At 32.3% G+C, this 12,617-nt stretch overlaps 1 protein-coding gene across 1 annotated transcript in view; it reads right to left on the bottom strand.

Moving 5' to 3' along the window:
• Positions 1 to 12,617, bottom strand: part of LOC127737129 (slit homolog 2 protein-like) — a 47,609-nt gene that overhangs the window by 14,482 nt on the left and 20,510 nt on the right. Inside the window, exon 7 of the mRNA XM_052247663.1 lies at positions 8,627 to 8,695. Within this exon, the coding sequence (XP_052103623.1) occupies positions 8,627 to 8,695 (69 nt within the window). The remainder of the gene's footprint in view (positions 1 to 8,626; positions 8,696 to 12,617) is intronic.

The following is a 12,617-nucleotide window of genomic DNA, read 5'->3' as shown; positions in this document are numbered from 1 at the left end:
TGGAACCAACGTCAATGTGTTGCCCCAGGGTACGCAAACAAATTGTAACACGTCTCTCTAGTGAATGTGTCAACAACTGCAGTCTGACCCGAATGTCCGTTCATACTGATGAGTCTTTTGTAGACAAATCGCGCGTCTGGCATAAAAATCTGAATCCTGGTATGTATGATAAATTAATTTATGATCGGTCCTCAGTTTTCGTCCGAATCTTTTACCGTAAATAAGGTCAAATGCCGATGACTGACAAGCCAACTTATAATTCGAAAAACATATGAAAAACGAAAATAATTTTAAAAAAGTTGACGAATCAATGACCGAAAAGCGAGAAGTCTCTAAAAATACAAATTTGATTACTTCCATGTTTGTTTCCTGCATCGTTAGATAAACATTAATACCCAATTTCTAAAATAATAAGCGACCGAAAAGATGGTAACATTGTTACTTATTTGTATTTGTAAATGTTTTGTTCCATTGCTTGTTTAAAGTGAGATAACACATGCAGATGTTATTTTCTAGAAACAGATATTTATATTTTGCAGATAATAACATATATTGTACCAATTCTACTGCGCTGGATGCGCATTCTTACAATTAATGTTTTTTCAGTGATGCTAGAGCCCAAATATTTCAAAATCCAAAACCCAATTCAAACGTTACAGATCTATAGATGAAACCAGAAAGGACCTAAAGTTATGCCAAATCCGGGATAAATTAACTGTTATTATCTTATTTTGCCATGATAAAAATTGCAATATTTAAAGTGATTTTGGTAATAAAAAAAATCCTAATGGTTTAACTCTCTTCTTTAAAAAATTATCATTATCGTTTTTTGAAAACTAAAAGCAATATCTGGTATTGTTTTTCTAATCATAATGATAAAATTGCTAGAGCTGACTCTATTGGACCGGAATATGTTATTACTGCAATTAGTAAGGATGATGTAAATTAACGTAAATGAGTAAAAAATTTGGCATATAAAATATGACGACCAGTATCTACTTTATTCAAGTGTTTTGAGCACATTATAAGTAACCATATGACTCTTTTATTTATAATTATACAACTAGGGAACTTTAACCAGGATATGCCGTGGTAGCAGAAACATTTCTTGTCGTTTAATTTTACCTTTATTTGCGCTATTGAATGAATAGAATTTCGTACAAGTTAAAATAAAAGTGGCTGTGTATTGAGGACATACTCTAAATGCATTAGTGTTAAAAGTATACCTATTAGTATTTGTATCGTCGGTACATTGGTGTAAGTGGTATACCCATTTTCGATTGTTTCGTGGATACATTATTAGTACTCTATCTATACGTCCTAGGGTTTGAATTGTTCGGTTAAGTTATTAAAGATAACCCTATTGTTGCAAGCTTTATAATTAATGACTCTTAAATTGTATTCAATCAATATACAGATGATTCATTTTGATTTTTGGATGGTAATGTAATGTTCCCAATTAAATGTATGCATTTCTAATATAAATTTGCAAGGTGTTCTGGTCTGAAGTGTAATTTTGATAATACTTTTTTTTTAAATTGCAAAAATGGCCAGACAGAAATCCTGCCTGTAGTCTCTCTGAAAAACTTCAGCACTTCAGATATTATACCAAGTTCTGACTGTCCTTTATATGATGTGGAAGTATTGTCAACTAGACCACTTCCCAACGGAGTCTAATCAGCTATTAAAGAACCCGACAATTCAAATCAAAAACAAAAAAGACCTGATTTATGGCAAAACATCAAACAAACAAAAACAAATATAACAGACAGCAATAAACGACAACCATTTGATAACATGCTCCTAACTTGTTACAGGCACATGTAGAATGAGGCAGGTCAAACATTTTAGTAGGAACTAAAACCTCCACTAACCTAAAAAAAAGTTTAACTGCACAACAAGGAACAAACTGTATAAACCGGTGAAAATTGCCCGACTCCCTAGATTGGCACGACGCACAAAACAACTTATAAAGGTACTAACTTTAAAACCTGTAGTGGGCGTCTAAACCAATTTTAAACAGAAACGATCAGTGGGTTATTAAGTTGATCAAAGAAGGTTATTGTCTGGAATTTCAATCTAAACCTCCAAAAACATGGGTAAGAAAAATATAGGCACCTGCAAAAACTTAAGAAATTATAAATACGGAAGTAGAAGAATTAATTCAAAAAGGCGCTTTAGAATTTTCTCCAAAGGAGGATATAATGAACTGTTTTTACAGCACGTTTTTTCTGGTACCTAAAAAAACAGGGGATTTAAGACCAGTGAATCTGATACACCTAAATCCCTTACATAGTCAGGAGCTTGTTGTTCATTGGTTATCGTTTGTTGGTGTGGTTCATAAGTATTTCTCGTTTCTCGTGTTTTTATATAGATTAGACCGATGGTTTTCCTGTATGAATTGGTTTACACTAGTCATTTTGGGCCCTTTATAGCTTGCTGTGTGGTGTGATACAAGGCTCCGTGTTGAAGACCGTACTTTGACTTTGATTGTTTACTTTTTACACATTGTGACTTGGATGGAGAGTTGTCTCATTGACACTCTTATCACATCTTCTTATTTATATCATCTTTAATAACTGAACTAAACTGAACCACCCTCCAGGGGGTGGTGCCATATAATGTTCATAGAAATGAGACTTGCAAATGCCAATATATTTGCATAGTATATATCATTGACTTATCATTAATGGTTCATCTTAAACTGATCTTATCACAAACTTTAACATGTAAACTATGCAAAACATTTAAAGTCAATAGACCATGACTGAAGGAGCGGGGCCAAATAATCTCCATGGAATATTGAGATGTGCTAAAGCAAATACAATTGCATGCCAAATATCATTAGACTTACATTTTGTACCACTAATGTTTCCTATATTACACTGACATAATCACAAACTTAAACATGTAAACTAGGCAAAACTTTCAAAATCAATAGACGATGACTGAGGGGTCGGGGCCAAATTATCTCCATGGAAATGAGATATGCCAATGTTTATACAACTACATATTAAATATCATATAACTATTTCTAGTTGTTCCCCATAAACTGACCTAATCACAAACTAATACATGTACACAAAGTAAAAGTTTCAAAGTCAATAGACTATGACTAAGGGGATGGGGCCAAATAATCTCCATGGCAATGAGATATTCCAGTGCTAATACAACTGCATACCAAATATCATCGACCTACCACTAGTGGTTCACAATCAACCTTACCTAATCACAAACATACACATTGTTGACGACGCTGCCACCGCCGACACCGGAAACAGAATACATTTGTCTCGCTTTTTGAGTCCGTCATGCGAGACAATAACAAAATGTTTATACTTAACGGTAGAAAGGGAAAAAAAGAACCGATAATCCAACTAGTAGAAATTCTACCGTTATTGACTATGTGTTGAGTTCTACTCACTTTCTTTACAACATCTGCAAATTTGAAGTGTTAATTTTTTTTAAACTTTTTTTTCACATGTACATTCTTCTTTGTCTCTAAAACAGTATACAAATGATGGAACAAATGACAATTTGTTAACAAAAAACATTTTGTCCTGGTGATGCAAAAGGTATTAGTGGACAAATGAAAAATATAATGACTATAATAATGAAATAGATAGAAATAACGTTGATAATATATGTAATAGATTGTCTGCAAATGTAAATGATCTAAATAAGTAATAGGAAAAGTTCAATGGATTAGTTTATATTGACATTTAAATTTGAACAGCCCTTTTGGAAGGAGGTCTTTTAATGTCAATATTAACTTTTCATTGAACTTTTACTGACTTACAAAACCTCAAATCGTAAGAAAAGTACACAAAAAAGCACTTGCAGAAGCTTAAATCCCCTTAAATGGACGAGTCTAAATCTGATTCAACTCAAATGATAGTAAAACAGTACCCAGACTGGTATTTGCGAATAGCATTTACCTAATTGCATCGAAAACGCTCTGATTAAGTGGCAGTGCATCATTTAATTATTTGATTATTAAATATTTTAGCATTAAATTAAGACCATAGGATAGTTTTATAAAATTAGGCGGTACTTTTACATTTTTGAATTCCGACTTTTAAAAATAATGATTCTTTATTTAATAAATGAGTAAATTTAAATTCTATAAAAACCTCATTTATAACTAACCAATGAATGTTCTGCACAAGAACTTAATGTGATATATGTTTGATGTTTTTAATCTTTCAGTAATCATGATATTGATTTGTAAAGAACAGACCATATGAAAACAGTAAGCAAATCTCTTACAACAATTAGTTTCTAAACAGCTTGTTACCCAACTTCTAATCGAACAGACCTAGAAGCATAAGGTCCTTCAGAATAGTCAGATAAATGTTTATTTAGGTTTTGATTATATGATTTCCATACATTACCTGACATGCAAATGCGAAATGAAAAGTGTTAAAAAAAGAAGATGTGGTATGATTGCCAATGAGACAACTCTCCACAAGAGACCAAATAACACAGAAATTAACAACTATAGGTCACAGTGTTGTCTGTTCGGTTCAATTAATTAATAAATCCGGTTTTCTTTAGTTATTTTTTAAAAAGAAAAGCTATGCCTGTAAAATGTAATGAATAATTTCGTATTGAAACAGCCTAAATGTAACATTTTCAGAATCAAATACTATAGGTTTGAGTGGTTGAAACGTGAATTGATGAGAGATATTTTTGCAAGGTTGATCATCATTCTTAAATTAGATAAGAAACATAGTTAATTTTTTTTTTTTAAAAGTCATGTAGTAATGTACAAAAAAAAAACCATACGTAGGTTTGCATTATTATCGAGTGATGTGTTTGCTTTACGTCCGATGGCATATATTCCATGCATGTTTATGACGAGAACGCATAAATTTTAAATACAATAGGTAGGTCCATTGTTGTGTTGGACGGGAAACTTGGAATGGCACTGGAAAATGAGGGTATATTTGATAAGGACAGAAGTTCAGCCTTGCAACAGCTGGCCACATCCGGACCCCTCAATGAATTCGTGCAGAAGTTTTTAATGTGCAAGAGAGCGTTGATACTTGAAATATACTCTGAAACCGGCTATCCATAATATAGTATTGTGACCACTGTTATTATCTTAACGTATCTCATTTAGGATAGATACTTATTGCTCTCGTTAGGAGCTGTTAGAATTCTACGAAACTGTATAATTGTTTTATTGTACTTCGAGATTTTTGGTATAATATTCTATACTACCGATTCGCCTCGAGTGCCGGAGGTCGTTTTTTCGAATCCCGACCGGGTTGAACAAAAATGTTCAGATTGGATTTTGCTGTTTCAATGCTAATCATGCGGCATTAAGGAGTAGGAGCAAAGACTGGTCGGCTCGGAGTCAGTAATGTGAAACAATAATAATTATATTTCACAAACATGGCAGTAAATTCGTGCAGTGGTTGAAACTTTCAAATGGCATAATACCTGATAAAACTTTAATTGGATGTGTATACATTCAACCCGATGGTTCTTAATATTCATTGATAGATGCCGTTAATGAAATTGAAACAGAGTACCTACAGTTAACCGTGTGTTTTAATAGTCGATTTTAATGCAAAGGCATCAACCTTGCAAGATTTTATTTTTCCATAACGGTTTGTACTAGACATGTTTCATCATGATGATGAGGACACACTGAAATATTTTTATAATTATGATACCGTTATTGCAAATGGCATTTCACGAGAGCGAAAATCTGAATGCACGTAACGAGTAAACCATTATGGTCATAGACTTCTTGACATGTGTAAGAAAATGAATTTATTTATAGCTAACTCTGTAATAGGTAATGACAATTATGTAGGTAGAAGAACATGCCGCTAGTGTGGTAGACTATCTCATTGTGTCTTCAGATTTATTTCCATTAATCAAAATAAAATAATTTGTATGTAATCCAATTCTCTTGGATGTACACAGTAAAACAGGTTTCAATATATACACAGAAACGATGATAATAAACGAACAAAATATTGAGTCGCCTCAAAGGCAAACTGTCAAGTGGTGCAGCTCAAAGGGTGATAAATTTGTCTAATATGTTAAGGAAAATTAATCTGATCAGTTAAAAGAAATAGAAAAAGCGTTTGATGATTTAACTACAGCTGAGAACGTTGATCATGCAGAAATTGATAATGTTACAAGTAAAATTTTTGACGATTCATCAAAGATTTTTAACAAGCAAAACAAAAGTATAAAATTTCCAAAAATTTAACAATAAGAAAGCCATGAAAGAAGCGAGTATATCATATAAAAAACACAATTAATTGCTCATATCATTCATTCCACGAAAATATTGCAAAGTTAAAATCTGACCCTGAAAACTTATGGATTATTCAAATAGTATTGGGAAACAAAAGTCAAGTAATAAAAGCCCAGTAGGTATTGAACAATTTCCTGCATATTTTGAAAAAGTTAAATCAGTCTAATGAGGAAGGAGACTTTCCAGATATTTATTTTAGGAAAGCCCCACCAGAGAATATTGATCGAATTTTGAATTCTTTTATTACATAAGAAGACATTTTAAAAGTGACTAAACCTTTTTACAAGAATAAAGGGGACAAATGCGACCCTTATTCTTATAGACCCATTATACTAGTTTCATGCCTTGGAAAAAAATTCACAGCAGTTTTCAATGGAAGATTAAGAGAATTATATGATGAAATTAAATTAATAATAGAAGCCCAAACAGGTTTTAGACAGAAGTATAGAACATTAGATGATATACTCGTTTTTATTTCCTGATATCTTTTTACTAATCGTTTCGGATAAAAATAATTATACTTTTCTACGGCTTTTGACACTATGTCGCGCTCAGCATTGTGGGTCAAATTACAAAAACCAGAAATCACAGATAAAGTATTTAAAGTCATCAATAATCTCTACAGCGTTGTCAAATCGTGTATTACAAACGGAGACGAGGAGCTTTCGTTATTCTTTAATTGCGATATAGGTGTTTGACAAGGAGAAAACCTTTCACATTTTCTGCACCGTACTTAAATGATCTTGACTACTTCTTTAAAAAAAAACGATGTTCCCCACTAGCAAATCCTCGAGACCAAATGTCATCAACATTTGTCCATCTATCTAAAATTATTTCTTTTGTTGTATGCAGATGATACTATTATTTTATCAGAAAACCCCGAATCAATGCAAGAAGCTCTATAAGCATTCGAAAAGTAATGCATGAAATAGAAATTTAAAAAAAAAATCATAAACGAAGGTTGTTACCTTTGTAAGAGGAAAACCAGAATACAACCGGTTTTCCAACTTTTGGGTGAAGATTTGGAAAACCGAGGTTCCTATTCATAGATTAGGATCACTTTTAAGTATAATGGTTCATTTGTAAAGGCGAAACAAAATGCAGCTAACCATGCAACTAAGGCGCTTTGGCCTTTACAGTAAATTGTGAAATATCTCTTTACCAATAGAATTACAACTAAGACTTGCTGATAACCTAGTACTGCTAGTTCTTAACTACGGCTGTGAGGTGTGGGGTTTTGAAAACATTATCATTTTAGAAACGATACACTTACAGTTTTGTAGAAATATTATAAGTGTTAGAACAACAGCTCTAATTTTCATGACGGCCGATGTCCGATCGATATCACAATTCAACTTAGAACAGTTAATTTTTGGAACCGAATTATTTGCAATAATCATAAATAAACTCGTCATAGATACCAGTATTGAAATTTTGTATTTGCGCCAGACGCCCGTTTCGTCTACAAAAGACTCATCAGTGACGCTCGAATTGAAAAAAGTTAAAAAGGCCAAATAATGTACGAAGTTGAAGAGCATGGAGGACCAAAAATTCCTAAAATTTTTGCCAGATACAGCTAAGGTAATCTATTCCTAAGGTAAAAAAGCCTTAGTATTTCAAAAATTCAAATGTTTTTCCATTTAATACTCTGCAATGTTCAAATTTAACGAATCCGGATGGCATATAAGTTTAAATGGATTGAACATGTCAAATCCATATATGATAATGTTGGTTTTAGCTTTACTAGTAGTATGGAATCTTTAATCGAAGATAGATCCAATTCAGATAAAAAAAAAAAGGAGTTTCCGGTTTCTACCAGTTGCTTTTAATAAACTGTGGTCACTTATTCGAAATTTACAAATTAAATGTCTATATTTTTGTAAAGTACATTGTAGGTGTGTTTCAAAACTATGACTTTTTTTTATTTATTTAATTTGGAGTTTACTATTTTCTTGTAAATTTGATATTTTATTTTTCATTTTGATTATCAATAACTTTATTATTTTGATTTCTTACATAAATCTTACTTGATTAACATAGGAATACCATGAATAAATAGTTGAGTTATGTAAAATTTTGGTTAAATTAAGAGTTTCTTTAAGTAAGGGGCTAGTTTCTTGCCTTAAAAGTCTACCACGAAAAATAAGAGTTTGTCTATCATTACGATATTTCACTGTTGTAAATTTATACTGGTCTAATTTGTGAGTTAAATAAGTGGTTTGACAAAGTCACACTAGATTTTAATAAATTGAATGAAAAATATGATTTTAAATGGTACATTCCTTTCATAGATTTTATTCTTGTACTGAATGAATATAATGACATAAATTGTCTGTTTTTACTTACATGGCTTGGATTCCTAGATTGATGAAGGCGTTTTCCTCAATGACAGATATGTTGTTGTTAGTCAGGTTTCTGTGAGGAAAAAATTACTATTAATATACAAAATAAATGTAACAATATAATTTATAAATGAACCGTGTCTTTCATTACTTTTGGCCTATACTTCCTAGAACTATTTTGGACAGATTACCGCAGAACTATCTTTAGCACATGTTCAGGCAGCTCTTATTAACAAACAATATTGTGGATATTATTGATATCATATGATATTTGCTATCATTGTTACTTATTGATATGCTATAAGCTTTTTTGCTTCAATATATGTTGATAGCATGTGCCCAAATTTACATTGTGATACTAAACGTACGCAACATTACACGAGACGTCAACTACAGTTAGTGCAAAATAACTGGAGATAGATAATAAACCTGCCCAAATTCTTTACCATAATCTTTCTGGTGTCAGGTCGCGAAACAGGCAATTGATAAAGCATTGTTCAAGAATCGTATGTGTCCAAGGGGAACACATAGATGGTTAATAAGTTATATATGTGGTTTTTTTTTGGTTTTTTTTTTGTTTAATTTGGTGCAAAATATAGAACAAAAGAGATACCAAAAAACACTAGATGTATCGTGTCATTAGTTTATTTAGGCACGTAAACAATGATATTTTGCAAATATTGCTCAATACAGCGTAAACCTTAATAAACCATTCAACTGCATATTAAGAAACATTTGTTTAACCGTATATACTCGCATATAATAACCGGAACCAACCGATAAGTATTTCTTTTCGAAATGCGAAAAAAATACTTCCCTTTTGGCTATATATATATATATATATTTGAGTAATTTAAGTCAATACAAAAACTGGAAAAATACAATAAACAGCAATTAAGAGCAATAACAATATGTAAAGATGTACAGTTAACTCTCGTTGTCTTGAACTCAGTTGACTCGAAATTTCGGATTAGTCGAAGTTTTTTTGTGGTCCTGAGCTTTAGCGGAGGGCTGATATGGGTCGAGGAATGATACCAGGGCCAATATGGAAAAGACATGTTATAATATATTTATCACATATTTAAGTTCTACAGAAAAGAGAAAAACGTTCAATTATAACTATTTAAATAACCACAACAGGTAAAATCTAAAAAGATTTATCACATTTTTCATTAGTTTTTGATATTTACTGCATACAAATTTATTGTAACATTCCCCTTATATTTGAATATGGTAATAGCCTAAATCGATAATAGTTGGTTGGACATTGTTACTAGTTGCCATTGTAGCATAATTCTCATAATTTTCAATACAAACACCGTCATTGTTTGCCATTGTCGTTAAGGACGAAATGACGTCACGTCATTTGAAACCGGGGCACAATAACCAATAACTACATTTTTGCCCCGGGCAGCAATATGAGTAGGACAATTGTGCGGTTATTACATATGCAAAACCCAATGTTTTCGTAACAAATATGTGATAAAATAGATTATGACATGTCCTTTTCTATATCTGCCCTGGTATCATCCCTCGACCCATATGAGCCCTCGGCTAGCGCTTTGGGCTTATATGGGAGTCTCGGCATGATGCCAGGACCGATATAGAAAAGGACATGTTATAATCTATAATTATTGAAAAATGTTAATGTGTTCAATATTACAAAATAATTTAACCGAGTTAAATTGGGAATGGAAATGGGGAATGTGTCAAAGAGACAACAACCCGACCAAAGAGCAGAAAAGAGCCGAAGGCCAGCAATGGGTCTTCAATATAGCAAGAAAACCCCCACTCGGAGGCGTGCTTCAGCTGGCCCCTAAACCAAACAACTACATTTGATATTTTGTAGAAGAGGAATGGCACTCAAAGGAAATATTCCGGCGTTTTACCCGCTTGGATACTATCCATGACAGAAATTCTGCCAAGATTTGCATCGGAAATCAAATTTGGATAATGTTGTTGAATATTAGTGAAAAAGATACTGTAATTTATACGATGGAATGACGACTCATAAATAAACGCTTTTTGATAATAATGAGATATTTGGTGTTCATTGTATTACTACGATCTCTTTGTTTTAAAATCCAGTATCAGACGTTTAAGTTAGTTTTCATCTTTACTCAACATCGTGTTACGTCCTTCAGAATTATTTCAATGAGTGAACACTGTTTAAGGAAGTGCCCATGGAAATATTCAAAAGGCAAACCGTCTTGATGATCAAAGATGAACAATGAAAAATAACTCCCCATTCCTGAAAACATAATGGAGAGTTTGAACACAAGATTTACATCACAGGTGTATTTAGATTTAAATTGAACATTTATTATAAATATGGGTAAATAACCTAACTTAAACATAAATCAAAGATTAGTCATTTTAACTATTTCATCCTTTATATCCAAATATGACATACAGGGAAAATCCAGCTACCTGCCCCTGTTCTTAATCACGATCAGATAGCTGCTCTGAATAAACTAAATTTGGACTGTTCTAACTTGAAACAGATTCTAAAATTCTAACCTAGCCAAGGGTTTAACAGGTCTGTCATTGAACTGGTCCTGATCGTTCTACATTAAAATAATTTTGAAGTTCTACACTAGACTTCATTCTAATTCTAGGGTAGAACTATTTTAGAGTGTAACTGTTCTAGAACTCTGTAGAACAATTCTATGACAGATTGTTCTTACTATTCTAAAGAGACGTTATCATTGATCCATACTGTAAAATATTTTTTGTTTACTTATGGTATCATCGGTTACTACGTAACACATTAACATTTTATTTCTTTTTCATAATCGTGCAGTGAAAGTTTTACGACGTGCAATTGTTTGAATTAACAACTTAATACTAATTATTAATTCAAACCACAGAACCTAATATCAAGAAAACTAGAGTCAAGATTGAGTTTTTCATTGGGAGACTCTAGCTTCGAATCTTATTTTTAACTGTATATTTAAAAATTAGAGGCAACTCAATGATTAAGCAACTGAACGACGCATTTATAAAAAGACATAGAGGTAAAGATATGTATCCCAATATAGACAAATGTCTTATAACAAAATTACTTCGTAACCCCCCCCCCCCCCCCCCCCAAAAAAAAAAAAAGATATAGCAACTTTATCTAGATTCCTTTAGACCTTGTCTCCCATATCAATGGGACATATGCTCTAGATAGGCAAAAAGAAGGTTTATGAGCATGTCGGACTTGGTTTTATCCAAACACATGTTGCGCCTGTTCAAAGTCAGGCTATGTCGATCATTTATTGTTCGCTGTTGTTTTTTTCCCGGCTTGTATAGACGTTATTTTTTCGGAAGGGTAGGTTGTTGGTGTTGGACGTCGTTTGTTGTGCTGTTTAGTATTTAGATGATTCTAGTTACATGTTTTATACAATTTCATTCTTCATAAAAGCAATAAGCTTTATACATTGGTTTATGAATGATAGCAAAATAATGATTTATGATGAACAAACTTTATCAACGAATGCTCACACTTTCAGAAACTAGTTTGAAGTATCAAACTGGGGGATGGAAATGATGGTATCATTTGCTGTTGTTTTTTTTTTATTACGACGCTACTTAATAACGTGATATCAACTACAAATAAAACTTTGATTTCAAAAGTTCTTTTATGTGCGAAAGGAATTCAGTGTCATCAATAGAAGTTTTAAAACGTTGAAGCCTGTGTGCCTGTTCTACGCTTTTGTTATAAAAATCATTGTTTCGATTAATCATTACAACTATAACTAGGAAGAATATGAGAAGATGATAGTGGTATTTCATGTTAATTACGGAACATTGAAGCTAAATGTGGAAAATGTGTTTACGGATTACTCTCTTATGAAAGAAATTAATGAACATTGATGCAGACATAATGTCATAATCATTTCTTTTCCAATGGTTTTAAAAATATATATCGAAGGAACCAATCAATCATAGACTTTATCTAATTAAACATCTGAATAACATAGCAAATCGTGCCTCTTCATTCAAAGCTT

The sequence above is a fragment of the Mytilus californianus genome, unplaced genomic scaffold, assembly GCF_021869535.1.
Source record: "Mytilus californianus isolate M0D057914Y unplaced genomic scaffold, xbMytCali1.0.p SCAF_4, whole genome shotgun sequence".
Lineage (NCBI taxonomy): Eukaryota > Metazoa > Mollusca > Bivalvia > Mytilida > Mytilidae > Mytilus > Mytilus californianus.
Note: the sequence above shows the minus strand (reverse complement) of the source record. Positions and strands in the feature narration are given on the sequence as shown.